Below are 13,994 nucleotides of genomic sequence, written 5' to 3'. Positions count from 1 at the left end.
TCATCTGGGATCCGAGGACTACAGGTTTCCTGTAAGTCAAGTTGAACACCTCCTCAGAGCCAGGCAAGTGGACAAGCTTGGCTCACCACTCCAAAATGGCGTTATTAGGTCTGTTTTGTTTGTTTGTTTGTTTTCCAGTTATTCTCATAGCAAAGGGTTGTTATTTACCAGCCATCACGACACTCACCAAAAGGCTACACAGCTCCTGTCAACTTATCTGAATCACAGCTATTGTGAAAGGGGATTCTGGTTTTGGGGGGGTGTTTTTTGGAGTATAATTGCTTTACAATGTTGTGTTAGTTTCTGCTGTACAGTGAAGTGAATTAGCTATATGTATACCTCTATCCCCTCCCTCTTGGACCTCCCTCCCACCACCATCCCCCCCAACACACACACATCCCCCCCTCCCCCCATCTAGGTCATCACAGAGCACCGAGCTGAGCTTCCTGTGCTTTATAGCAGGTTCCCACTAGCTAGCTATTTTACACATGGCAGCGTATAAATGTCAATCCTAATCTCCCAGTGTTAGCTCTGTCGTATCTCTGGGTTAGGAGCTTTCCAGGGTGGCTGAGATAAGTGACGTGGGTGTGGAGTTAGCCTTCACGGGTGCACGGCTCCCCTCCGTGGCTCCGCACTCTTTCCAAACCCTTTCCTGCTTCCTGCTCCTTGCTCACAAGGTCACCTTCGCTCAACGTTTGGAGATGACTTTAGCCCGCTGTGTAGACTCCAAGTAGAAACAGTCTGCTGTTCCGTAGTCTCCTCTCCTTCTGTCCAGATCGTCTGTCTGTCTTTCCCGCCCCTCCGCCCCCACCTGGACGGCCGGGTACTCACGTGCTTCTGCGTGCTCTCTGCAGTGGACCGCATCATTGGCCTGGACCAGGTGGCCGGCATGTCAGAGACGGCGCTGCCAGGGGCCTTCAAGACACGCAAGGGCATGTTCCGCACGGTGGGGCAGCTGTACAAGGAGCAGCTGGCCAAGCTCATGGCCACGCTGAGGAACACCAACCCCAACTTCGTCCGCTGCATCATCCCCAACCACGAGAAGAAGGTGCGGCCACTTGGGGGCGTGGCGCGGGCCGGGCACACGTGCGGGCCACTCCACCCCTGTCTGTCTCCCCGCGCGGAAACTCTGTCCCCCGCCGCACACAGCGGCCTCGGTTAAGTTCCCCGGCGGGGTGGCTCAGGCACCCTTAGGGGATAAGCTGCCTTCGTAGCCTGTGTTTCTGCCTCTCCCGGACCCAGATCACGTAATTAACTGGGCTGTCAAAACCTGTGGGCGGCAGCGACTCCCAACTCCCTCCCTGGGGGGCTTTTGCCCGGTGTCATGCAGAGGGGGCCGCCCCTCTCTCCATCAATTCCTGGGCACAGAGGTAAGAGCAGGTGCGTGTATTTTCCTCCCTAGGCTGGCAAGCTGGACCCCCACCTGGTGCTGGACCAGCTGCGCTGCAACGGGGTTCTCGAGGGCATCCGAATCTGCCGCCAGGGCTTCCCCAACCGCGTGGTCTTCCAGGAGTTCCGGCAGAGGTGAGCAGGGCCCCCGGCCCGGGGCCGACTGCTCCCCCGCGGGGGCCTCCGGTAGGGGAGCCGTTTCCTCGTCCACGTTGAGTTGACTTCCGGCCGGCTCCTCACACGGTTCTCTGTGCCACCGTCTGCGTGAGGAGGGATTTCTCTGTTTTGTTTCTGAAACAAAAGTTATCTCGTTGGCTTTCACTCCTGGTCACTTTGGGAGCCTGGCGCTGTTTGCTACACTTAGAGGAGCTCTGAAAAGAAATTAAAGGAGGATCAGCCTTGGGTATTAAAGGGGCTTGATGGAGACGGAAGTCTGCTGTGTGTGCAGAGGGGGACAGTAGTGCCACCGGCTTCTTTGCTCAATGACTGTGTTTGGTGCCAGTTTATGTCTTGATGCAGCCCTGAGTTTAATTTCTTGGACCACCCCGTTGGTTGGTGGTTCCCTGCAGCATCTCAGTGAAGAGATGGGCATGGCCTTCTGGGGTTACAGACGCGGATGCTGGGTGATCAGCAGTTAGTAAGCCCGCTGCAAAACTCACGCTTGAGTGAATGAAACAGTCGGACGTGACTTTCCATTTGCTTTTCTGGAAGGCAGCAGGCCTTCCTCGTGACATTTGGCCTAAGGCAAGAGCAGGGCGGGATTCACCGAACGTCCCCTTTCCTTAGGAGACTCTGTGGAAAGAATTCTACCTCTGCTACGCCACAGGGACGACCCTAATGTCTCACGTATATTCCAGGCCACATGGAATCCAAGCTAGGGCTACACTGACCTGGCTGCCCTTTTCTTCCTCAGATACGAGATCCTGACACCAAATTCCATTCCTAAGGGCTTCATGGATGGGAAGCAGGCGTGTGTGCTCATGGTGAGTTGAGCTGCCGTCCCCGCCTCCTGTGTCGGGTGACCTGTGGCTTCTGGGCATCCATGTGGCCAGCGCCCCTGTGATTGGATGGGGTCCTTTGGATCCGTTGGCACCGTGCTCTCTCGTTCCTCCAAGGAGCCAGTTCTGACTCTGCCAGGTGCCCTGAGCGGCAACCCCCCTTAGCCCTTGGTGGGGTCAGGACGGCGTGTGGGAGCTGGGTGGGGAGGAGGAGGAGGCCAGAGCCGCGGCGTGGTATGAGCCGGCCTCCTCCTTGTGGGCACATTCTGGTTCTTTCTTGCGCACGTCTCCTCCCATCTTCACATGCAGTGTGGTCGGCGGGGCAGCTCGCCACCAGGGCACCACGACCAGCCCAAAGCTGCCGGTGTCTGAGTTTCTGGGCCTTTCCTCTCTTTCCCCCAGCTCTGAACCAGTGCCTGACGGGCAGTGGGCACTGGATTCTGCATAGTGAATGAAGGCCCCGTGGTGACCCAGTGGCCGTGCTGAGGCTGTACCCACCCAGTCGTTTTTCTGCTTTGCAGGCAGGCGTCCCGCTGGGTCTGACATGTCCAGAGTCAGTAGCCAGCGCCTCCTGCTTGCTTTATTTCGTGTTCTTTCCAAAGAGTCAGCAGAGGATGGGCCGGGCTTCGGGGTGGGAGAGGAGAGAGAAAAGGGAAGAAAAAGGCAACACCTGCTCTGTGCAAAGCAGCGCGTTAAGGGACAAGGAGATCGGGGCTAGAAAAGGAGGGAGAAGACACAGCTCCCTGCTCTCCGATGCTTGTCACCTGGCAGAGAGGAGGTGTGAAGGATGGAGGGTGTGCCTCCAGCTCGGGTCTGGGCCGCCGTTTCTCCGGAGACTGAGTTAGCTGCTAGCCAGAGAGAGTTGTCCCCACTTCCAGCATAAGCAGGTGCCCTCCGTCCAGCCCTGCAGGGAAAATGGGCAGCTTGGGCTCTTCATGCAGGCAGGGAGGTGGGGCGCGTGGCCGGGGTTTGCCCACATGGCCCCACCTGCCCTGGTCTTCCCTCTGCACGGGGCCTCTTCCGGGCCTGCCGGGTCGTTCGTGGACACCAAGGCCCCCAGCTCCCACTTAAAGGCTCTGCCTCTTGGAGCTTGTTCTAAATCTCTTCTGTCCCAGGCAGACAGTTGGACAGACAGACCCTTGCCAGTGGGCTTAGTAAGAGAGCCTTGTCACTGTTACCAAAACAGCCTGGTAATAGTAATGGTGGCTAAAGCCCATTTGGCACTGGTCACATGCTTGACCCTGTGCTCTGTGCATTCTCTTGTTTGACTCCCACGGCGCTCCTAGAAAGGAGGTGCGATTATTTGCTTTGTTTGTTAACTTTTCTTTTAATTAAAGAAACCATTATTCCCATTTGGCAGCTGAGGAAACACGGGCTCACAGAGGTTAAGGCCTAGGGTCATCTAGTTAGTATTTGATCCTGGCCTGAGCTGGAGTCTGTGCTGGGCTTGGACAAAACAAGATGCTTGGCCACCTCCGCTTGGAGGGCGACCTGACTGGGCATTTGTAGAGCGTGATTGCGGTGTGCGGGGTGGCACAGAGGAGGAAGAGGAGACCTCCAGGGTCCCTTCAGGGCCGAGAGTCTGTGCTCCTCTGCAAGTGTGACTCGTTACCTGCCCCATGCCGGCCCCCGCCTGCCTGCTCCCCAGCGTGGCCCCAGCCCCGCTTTCCCGGCGCCAGGAGAAGGCTGCCCGCAGAGTAGCGGGACTGGTCCAGGCTCCAGGCCCCCCCTCCCCCGTCCTTGGCGGTGCGCCAGGGCTCCGCAGGGGTGGCAAGGGGTAAGCGGCCACCTCTCCTCCATCTAGATCAAAGCCCTGGAGCTCGACAGCAACCTGTACCGCATCGGCCAGAGCAAGGTCTTCTTCCGGGCCGGGGTGCTGGCTCACCTGGAGGAGGAGCGGGACCTGAAGATCACAGACGTCATCATCGGCTTCCAGGCCTGCTGCAGGGGCTACCTGGCCAGAAAGTGAGTCCTGGGACGCCCACCCCACCCAGCCTGCCCCGCACTCGGGCCCTCCCAGCTCTCCTGTAGCGGAGGACACTGAGGAAGCAGTGGCCTGGGCGCCCTAATGCCAGTCAGAGGTCCCCCGGGGAGGCCCCCGTGGCCTTCCCTGCCCCCCGGCTTCCTGGATTTCTGCCTGAGGTTTAGAGTGAGCTGGTGGGAGGGGTGACTGTGCTTGGATTTGCTCGTCATGAAAGCTCCTGCCACCGCTGTCCCTTCCTGTGTCCCTCATGTAAGGATGACACCCAGAGCCGGCTGTCCCCAGAGGATGCCGTGCTCCCAGAGGAGGAGGCCATCCTCGAGTCCTGAGCAGCTCCTGTGGGGTCAGGGGCTGACTTGCTGCAGGAAGGTGGGTGGGGCAGCTGCACATCTGTCCCCTGAGCCCTCCGTGTCTGTACTCAGGGGTGTCTGTTCCAGCCAGAGATCTGAGTGCTGGGGGACGCAGCATGAGTTTGTGGTGTTTGGACAAATGGACCTGTGTAGGACATCAGCTGCTGACGTTCTCCCTCTAAACCAACGCCACAAGACTGTGGGTGGCACCAGGGTGGGGAGCTGCAGCCGATAGAGGGACTTGGTGACCAGGGCTCACACTTGACTCGGATCTGTGGTGACCTCACTCGCCCCTGAGCGACCTCGGCCCCAGGCACCCTCTGTGAGGTCACCCACAGGATTCAGCCCGAAGCCGACCTCCTTCCCACCACGTGTGTTTCGTGGTGCCCCCGGCAGGGGTCGGTTCCTCCGGGAAAGCCTCCACGAGTGAGGTCAGGCCTGTTGGGAGGGAGGTGTGCCATCCCCCACCTGGAGGGCTGACTGTGACCCTCACCCCACAGGGCCTTTGCCAAGAGGCAGCAGCAGCTGACGGCCATGAAAGTCCTGCAGAGGAACTGTGCCGCCTACCTCAAGCTGCGCAACTGGCAGTGGTGGCGGCTCTTCACCAAGGTGGGTGTGGAAGGGCCTCCGCGTGACACGGGGATGAGCAGGCCTCACGCTGGCCTCCTGCAGGGCTCGGGCCCTGGGGCTGGCACTTTGCCTTTGTGTCCCTGTACCCAGCACAGGAGCCCGGGATGATCCTGCCCATGGGGTCTTGAGGGGTGTGAGCCGGGGCGTGTGTCCGGCATGGACGGCCACGGTGCTATCAGGCTGGGCTAGGGCGGCTCCAGGGGCGGCTCCCGGGATGTCAGGGCCCAGCCCGCCCACCACGGTTCCACGTGGCAACAGTGCTGCCCACCCAGAAACCACGGGCAGGTCAGAACTTGCACCCGGCTGGATGGGGCCTCCCTAGCCTTTACAAAAAAATTCGTTAATTATTAAAGTTGTTCAGGCTGCTTTTGTTTACGATAAGTAATCTGTGGTAATTGCGAAAAGTTAGACTAACCAAAAGGGTAAACAAGAAAATAAAAATTCACCTATTATCCCTTTATCCTTGTGCCAACGTCGATATTGAATAGATGTTTCCATATTTAGTCTGCTTTACAAAAATTTTTTTTTCACTCCCGGTAAATCTCTGCTGTGTAAACCACACACGTTCTTACGTAGCTGAGCTTTGACTTGTATAAACAGTCATGTACTTTGCGTTTTGCAGTTAAAATTCCTTCATGAGCATCATTTTTTAAAAGTCAGCATACTGGGCTTCCCTGGTGGCGCAGTGGTTGAGAGTCCGCCTGCCGATGCAGGGGACGCGGGTTCGTGCCCCGGTCCGGGAAGATCCCACATGCCGCGGAGCGGCTGGGCCCGTGAGCCATGGCGGCTGAGCCTGCGCGTCCGGAGCCTGTGCTCCACAACGGAAGAGGCCACAACAGTGAGAGGCCCGCGTACCGCAAAAAAAAAAAAAAAAAAAAAAGTCAGCATACTGTTCCTTAGAGATGTTTCATAATTTTTCTGGCTATTTTTCCAGCAGTGGATGTTGATCTCTCTCTGAAATTTTCACTGTTATAAACAATGCTGTCCTGAACATCTTCATGCACACATAGGGGTAGTTTCCCCGAAATGTAATTAGTGGGTCAGAGGCCTATGGCACACAGTACCAAATTGATTTCCAGAAAGATTGTACCCATTTGCACCTCCTCTGCCCTGCGTCCTACCCGCCCCTCACTCTCATGAGCTTGCGCTTCCACAGGTGAGGGGAAAGCCCCACGGCTCTCAGCCTGGACAGGCATCTTGCCCTGAGCATGTTTCCGCCTCAATCTCCTCTCCTAGGTCAAGCCGCTGCTGCAGGTGAGCCGGCAGGAGGAGGAGATGATGGCCAAGGAGGAGGAGCTGGTGAAGGTGCGGGAGAAGCAGCTGGTCGCTGAGAGCAGGCTCTCAGAGATGGAGACCCTCCAGTCCCAGGTGGGTGTCTGCAGTCTCTGCCCAGGCAGTGCTGCCACCTGCTGGCAACCGTTAGGCAAGGCATGCCTGGTTAATTTCTCTGCAGACCCTGTTCGGGGTTTTGTGAAGTAGGAAGGCTGCCCCATGGGATGGAAAGCTCATGAGTGTTGGGTTCAAGGCCCAGCCCCTCTCTGAGCCTGTTTCCTCGGGATCTTGATGTACACAGCTCACGGAGCGGTGGTGAGGGATGGTGGACATGACGTTTAAACATGCGTGGCAGCTTGAGTGCCCTGAGATGGAAGCTGCTCCCATCAGCAGGGCTCTCCCTGCAGGAGCCTGCACTGGAGACCAGCTCTCCTGTGGGTACAAGTGGCCCGAGGCGGCTGTAAGAGCTCACATTTCCCACGTGTTCTCGCAGCTCATGGCTGAAAAGTTGCAGCTGCAGGAGCAGCTCCAGGCAGAAACGGAATTGTGTGCTGAGGCCGAGGAGCTCCGGGCCCGCCTGACCGCCAAGAAGCAGGAGCTGGAAGAGATCTGCCATGACCTAGAGGCCAGGGTGGAGGAGGAGGAGGAGCGCTGCCAGCACCTGCAGGCTGAGAAGAAGAAAATGCAGCAGAACATCCAGGTGCCCGGAGGAGGGGCAGGGCCGGACCCCAGGCATGGGGCGGGGGAGGGGGTGCGTGGGGAGCAGGGGCGCCACAGGTGCCATGGGAGGACAACCTTTGTCCCGGGGGCAGCCTTGGAGATGTGTTCTCTTTGGGGCTTTTTTTTTTTTTTTTTTTAATGGCCGTGCCGCACGGCTTGTGGAATCTTAGTTCCCTGACCAGGGATTGAACCCAGGCCCATGGGCAGTGAGAGATCGGAGTCTTAACCACTGGAGCACCTGGGAATAACCCTGGGTGGTTATTTTCTGACATGTGTGTGTCAGGTGCCTGTTAGCGCTGCCCCACGGAGCGTCAAAGCCAATTTAATTTCCCTCCTCCGTCCTCGCTCTGGCTGATCTGAGGAGCAGAGGGTGGATGCTTGCTGCACGAGGCCCCTCAGAACACGTGACCCCGCGATTGGACTGGGGTTCTTGTCCCCGCACCCCAGTCTTAAATACATGACTGCACACGTGGGGGCCGGGCCCCAACCCAATCGCTCAGGCGCCGCCCTGGCTTCACGTTAGGAACTGGAGGAGCAGCTGGAGGAGGAGGAGAGCGCCCGGCAGAAGCTTCAGCTAGAGAAGGTGACCACTGAGGCCAAGCTGAAGAAGCTGGAGGAGGACCAGATCATCCTGGAGGACCAGAACTGCAAGCTGGCCAAGGTGGGGCAGCAGCCTGGTGGTCGGGGCACGGGGGCGAGAGGCTGAGCCAGCAGCTCCAGGCTCAGGGCTGCGGCTGGGTGCCCCTGTCAGCATCCGCCTGGCCACAGGTAACAGCTGGCAATCAAGTTAGAGGAGAAGGAGGCACAGGGTCAGGATGCTGGCCTCCATCTCCGGAGGATGAGGGTGGCCAGGTTGACAGGGCAGGACGGCTGCCCGGGACCCTGTGATGTGGGGAGTTACGCTGGCTGTGTGGCCGCCGCCGGGGGATTAGGACTCCTCTGGTGGCCACACAAAGCGGAAAGTGAGAAGAGCAGGGGCACTTTGCGGGGTGAAGAAGGGGGAGGTCGAAGGCCTGGAGAAGGTGGCGCCATCCCGCCTGTCCTGAATTCCCTCGCTGACACTCACTGTCACCTGGCGGCTCTTCTCACCTGAGCAGAAAGGGGTGACGCAGGCCCAGGAAGGGCTTGGGCACCCCCTTTATGGGTCCCAAGGAGGCTTACCCAGCTGTTGCAGGGGAGCTAGTGACCTTTCGAAATGAAGCCTTTGATCTAGGAAATCCTAATGAACTTGACCAGGTGTTTAAGGCCCTGCCCCGCCATTCAGTCCTCCATGTCTGGGTGAGTCGTGCCTTGAGGAGAGCTGACGTGTTCTGCGCTCAACTGACTTTAAGCTCTGACCCACCCTCGCCCCCCAGGAGAAGAAGCTGCTGGAAGACAGAATAGCCGAGTTTACCACCAACCTCATGGAAGAGGAGGAGAAATCTAAGAGCCTGGCCAAGCTCAAGAACAAGCACGAGGCAATGATCACCGACCTGGAGGGTAAGGGGGTGGTGGCAGGAATGGTTGGACTCAGGATCGCTGGAGTGTCCCCTGCTCGGGGGCCCAGCCTGGGCCTCGCTGCCAGGAGCTGGAGTGCCGGCCGGGTCTCCCACTCGCTCTGTGCAGGCAAGGCTGGGGTCTGTGGTATCCGGCCACTGCCCTCGAGACATGGGGGTCAGCGCCCGCTCCCTGTGGAGTCTGGACCTCCAGGCACTGGTTGGGGGGGCCGCTCCCGCAAGTGACGAGTGTTGAGAATTGAGCTCTGGCGTTTCTCTCCTGTCGCACACCGTGCGTTTCACAAGCTTCTGAGACTTCCTAGGAGCTTCTAGGTTTGACTGCGGCTCTGCCACTTACTAGCTGTGTCATCTTGTACCTATTAATCTCCGTGAGCTTGAGTTTCTCTTACCTCTAAGGGGACACAGCGAGAGGGTGAGTGTGAGGACTGAACTAAATAACACGCATGGACGTGCTGTGTGTGTTGTAAGGTGCCGGGCAGGTATCGCGAGAAGCCGTTGCTTCACGTGGGGCAGGGAGACAGATCACGCCTCCGTCTCCCTGTGCCCTGGGATCCGTGGTGGCTAGGAGGAGGGCACAAGCCCAGGTCTGTGCTGTCTAGGGACCCCGTGTCCGCCTGCCCCTTGAGAGGAGTGGAACAGGAGGCAAGGGGAGCCCAGACCCCCAGGGGGGCTCTGAGCTCCAGCCGGAAACCACTGCTCCCTCTGTGGAGACGTGGGGCACCCGGTGCGCACGGCAGTTGTCAGTGCCCGGTGGACGTAGGGCTGAAACCATCTGGGCTGGTCGCTAGGAGAATTTTCCCATCTTGGTTTCTTGGCCCCTCCTGGGTTAAGGTGTTCAGACCATCAAGGGGAAGAGACGTCCTGACACAGAGATCTCTTCACCTGGGAATAGTCTGAAAGACTCCATCATCCAGGAGGTCTTGGAGCAGCAGGCCTGCTGGATTGGCAGACGTGAAAGTTTGACACTAACAAGGGCTGCCAAAGATGTAGAACAGTCAGAACACACACAGACGCTGCCGGTGGGAGTATAAATTGGTAGACGGTTTCGGGGAACAATCTGCCCGTGCCTAGTGAGGTTGAAGCTTTGCCTGCAACCCATCCCTCTTGTCCGTGTGCGTTGGGAATCACGGGCAAGAACGCTCACAGCATCGTGGCTCAGGAGGGCACACAGCTGTAGGCTGTGCCCATCTATCCTACAAGTGCCCATCTGCTGTAGGATAGACAGATAAGTTGTGGTGTGTTCATATGGTGGAATACACAGACAGAAGTCCAAACGGGTCGATTACAGTGACACGTTGCTAAATCTCAAGATTTTAATGTTGAGCGACAAAGGCAAGATGAGGAATAAGAGTCGCCAGCCCTTACTGCACACACTCTATGGGCAGGCACGGTTCCAGGTGCTTTCAGATACCAACACATTTGAGCCTCCCAACAGCCTAAGGAAGTAGCTTGTCTTATAGCCTTACTCCTCAGGTGAGACACAGAGAGGTAAGGACATCGCCTAGGTGACGTCGTAACAGGAGTTGTAAAGCCCATTGGACTCTGGCCCCACTGTACCGTCTCCATAGAATTCATATAGGACAGATCCCTAATGTAAGTTCAGATTCATGCAAGACTAAACGTTATAATTTTTAGGGAGGCAGACATGGTGGAGCCTCAAAGGGAAACGAGGGAACTGTAAACATGAACTTTGGGGAAATAGTTCCCTTGGTGGGAAGGGTCAGTGGGTGGGGTTGGAGAGACAAGGACTTGGAAGCTTATGGTGACGTTCTTTCCCTTCATCCAGGGGTTGGGTGTGAGTGTGAATCGTGATCATTTAAACAGCACAGATGTTTTGTAACAAATATTTGGCATTTTATGTAAGATTTGAAGACAAAGACAGCTCTGTAGTCACTGAGGGGTCTGTTCGCATCTCTCCATTCTTCCTTCTCAGAGCGCCTGCGAAGAGAGGAGAAGCAGCGTCAGGAGCTGGAGAAGACCCGCCGGAAGCTAGAGGGAGACTCCACGGACCTCAGTGACCAGATCGCTGAGCTGCAGGCTCAGATTGCTGAGCTCAAGATGCAGCTGGCCAAGAAAGAGGAGGAGCTTCAGGCTGCCCTGGCCAGGTGAGGGCCAGAGCATCAGCCAGTGCCCGCACTCTCAGCGTGCTCCCTGCCGTGGTTCTCGGTGCATCAGTGAACTGCGGGCACGCGCTCCGCTGTTGTCTTGGAAGCTAATTAATGACAAAACATCTTCTGTTCACTAAAAGTGCAGGCTAAGGCTTCTCTGTCATTTGTAATCCCCCCCAAAAATCATCCACAACCCTAGTCATCCAATCATAGCAATTCTTTCCTTTCCTTTTTAAAATTTTGTGGCTACAGGCATGCTTTTTGAAAATAGATTTTATTTTTCCAGGCATATTTAGATTCATAACAAAATTGAGCAGAAGTTACAGGGAATTCCCAAGTCCCCAGGTGAACAGCCCTCCTCATTAGCAACCTCCCCCACAAGAGTGATACATTTGTTACAATTCATGAATGTGCACTGACACATCATTATCACCCAAAACATCATTATCACCCAAAGTCTGGAGCACATTTGTATTTCTACTTAGTTGCTGTAATCATCGACGGGCCTAGCCGCTCCGCGGCATGTGGGATCTTCCCAGACCAGGGCACGAACCCGTGTCCTCTGCATCGGCAGGTGGACTCTCAACCACTGCGCCACCAGGGAAACCCTATTTCCTTTTTTTTTTCAGTTAACATTTCATTTTTTTTTTAATGTTTAAAGGACTGAATCTTAATTTGGAAAATGAAATGATTCTTCTGTGAGGTTTTTGAATTCTCAAAGTGGAATAGCGCTAAGTCTTCTGGATGCATCAGATGTTTTTGCTGAGAAGAGCTCCTAAGGGCCATGATTATGACTGCCAGAAGTGGCTTTGGCTGCACCTCTCTAAAGCATTTTCTGCAGACTCTGCTCTCTGTAGGTGACAGTGACCTCATCCTGATGTTGCTCTCTTTGGCAGAGTGGAAGAAGAAGCGGCCCAGAAGAACATGGCCCTAAAGAAAATCCGGGAGCTGGAATCTCAGATTTCTGAACTCCAAGAAGACCTGGAGTCTGAGCGTGCTGCTAGGAATAAAGCTGAGAAGCAGAAACGGGACCTCGGGGAAGAGCTGGAGGCTCTGAAAACAGAGTTGGAGGACACTCTGGATTCCACGGCTGCCCAGCAGGAGCTCAGGTGTGTCTTGGGACTGACTGCCCCCGCCACTGAGGGATAGGGGTGGTGGTGCAGGGAACGGGAGGCTGTGGCCTGGGAGGGGTGGACCCCAAGTCTCTGCACACGCTGCCACAGAAGAGCCCCAGGCCAGCATCGCCCCTGGATCCCTGGCCTCCCTCCTGAGGGCGTTTCTCTGTCCAGGTCCAAACGTGAACAGGAAGTGAACATCTTGAAGAAGACCCTTGAGGAGGAGGCAAAGACCCACGAGGCCCAGATCCAGGAGATGAGACAGAAGCACTCGCAGGCCGTGGAGGAGCTGGCAGAGCAGCTGGAGCAGACGAAGCGGGTGCGTGGGCCTCCCCAGGACCGGCTCCGTGAGGCTCTGCCACCGTCAGGGGGGCCCTTGCAGAGTCTAGGCTCCAGCCCTTCGTGGCTGTGTGACTTGGGGATATAGGTCCCTCTGTGCCTCAGTTTCCCCGTCTGTAAGGGAGGCTGATGATAGCCCGTGTCATACAGTTAATGTGAGAGTTGGAGTTGGTAATATGTGAGGCACGTAGGTAGTAAGGGCTCGGTAAGTTGTTCAAGAATCATTTATTCTCATTCCCATTATCTTGGTCATCAACCTGCCAGACCAGAAAATGTCATGGAATTGGAGCGACTCTGAAACTGAGTTTTTCAGAGGGCCGTCAGGGTCCCCTTTTTTGAAGCCCGTCCCTTCTCTAGAACACCCCCAACAGGTGGTCAGTTGGAGTCTTTGTGGGAGAACCGTGGGGATGTTGACCCCAGCTGGTTTCTCGGCCAGGCAGCTGTGGCCGGACAGTTCCTGAACAAGACCAGTCCTGCATCCCGTGGCCTCCAGCTCACGGCCACCCTTGGTGGCAGCCCGAGCCGGCAGAGGCTCTTCCACATGGCAACCTGTACAGTATTTTCAGAAACCTGCCGTGTCTACCTGTCTACCTTCAATTTCCACCTGGTTCTGGGCAGGTTGAAGCCTTGCCCGGTCCTTTAGCTGTGTTCACCCAAAGTGACTTTGCATTCACGCTGGGTCCAGTTTACCCTTGGACTGGCCCGTGATGCTGTGGCCGGCCCGGTAGGACCAGATTGGGATTGTCGTGTTTATTCTGTAAACTCGGCTTTTATGTTGTTTGGAAGAACATGACTGTGTTACTTTGAACATCAGATTTTCAAGAGGCTTTCCTGGAAGTCTAACTATGAACAATTATGATTTCCTTCATTCTGTAATAACAGCGCTAAAATCTTAACATCAGCAATGATGACATCTTGCCCTTGGATGCTCCCTGAAGCCCGTGTGGGAGGCCGGGCGGGGATGGTTTGAGATCTGGCGGAGCCCGCGTGCCGGGTGTCCGGCCCCTTCTGGCTGCTGAGTTCACATCAGGCCCGAGCCTTCCGAGTCTGGGGCCCTCGCCAGCTCGGCATCCCCTGGACTTGGCCCAGTGTCGTTTTTGCCGCAGAGGCAGCCGATTCTGGGTCTGGATCGTCACGGGTGCCCCCTTTCACGTCTTCGCTTTTCTCCCCGCTGCCAGGTGAAAGCCAACCTTGAGAAGGCCAAGCAGACCCTGGAGAATGAGCGAGGGGAGCTGGCCAACGAGGTGAAGGTGCTGCTTCAGGGCAAGGGGGACTCCGAGCACAAGCGCAAGAAGGTGGAGGCCCAGCTTCAGGAGCTGCAGGTCAAGTTCACCGAGGGGGAGCGCGTGCGCACGGAGCTGGCCGACAAGGTCTCCAAGCTGCAGGTGAGGCCTCCGTCACACCTCCTCGGTCCTGGCCCACATCGCCAGGGCTCCTGCTCTCCTCTCTCTCTCTCTCTCTCTCTCTCTCTCTCTCTCTCTCTCTGTCTCCGCCACCTGGCTCAGTCTGCGAGGCCTCGGGTTCAGCCTGTGACTCAGGTCCAGCGTGGCCAAGAGAGCCGAGGAGGGGCCCAAGCGGTCGTGGTTGAGCTCACGG

The 13,994-nt window shown here is 56.7% G+C and overlaps 1 protein-coding gene across 2 annotated transcripts in view; it reads left to right on the top strand.

The window, feature by feature from the left end:
• The window catches only part of MYH9 (myosin heavy chain 9), a 92,793-nt gene that overhangs the window by 67,145 nt on the left and 11,654 nt on the right, over positions 1–13,994 (top strand). For both annotated transcript variants that reach the window (XM_059080760.2, XM_067010120.1), the window contains exons 16-28: positions 855–1,048; positions 1,403–1,524; positions 2,303–2,372; positions 4,192–4,352; positions 5,219–5,327; positions 6,585–6,716; positions 7,114–7,320; positions 7,864–8,001; positions 8,696–8,819; positions 10,770–10,941; positions 11,841–12,053; positions 12,234–12,378; positions 13,577–13,783. In XM_059080760.2, the coding sequence (XP_058936743.1) occupies positions 855–1,048; positions 1,403–1,524; positions 2,303–2,372; positions 4,192–4,352; positions 5,219–5,327; positions 6,585–6,716; positions 7,114–7,320; positions 7,864–8,001; positions 8,696–8,819; positions 10,770–10,941; positions 11,841–12,053; positions 12,234–12,378; positions 13,577–13,783 (1,994 nt within the window). The remainder of the gene's footprint in view (positions 1–854; positions 1,049–1,402; positions 1,525–2,302; positions 2,373–4,191; positions 4,353–5,218; positions 5,328–6,584; positions 6,717–7,113; positions 7,321–7,863; positions 8,002–8,695; positions 8,820–10,769; positions 10,942–11,840; positions 12,054–12,233; positions 12,379–13,576; positions 13,784–13,994) is intronic.

Source organism: Kogia breviceps, chromosome 12 (genome assembly GCF_026419965.1).
Source record: "Kogia breviceps isolate mKogBre1 chromosome 12, mKogBre1 haplotype 1, whole genome shotgun sequence".
Taxonomy (NCBI): domain Eukaryota; kingdom Metazoa; phylum Chordata; class Mammalia; order Artiodactyla; family Physeteridae; genus Kogia; species Kogia breviceps.
The sequence above is the reverse complement of the archived record's forward strand: the minus strand, read 5'-3'. Positions and strand labels throughout refer to the sequence as shown.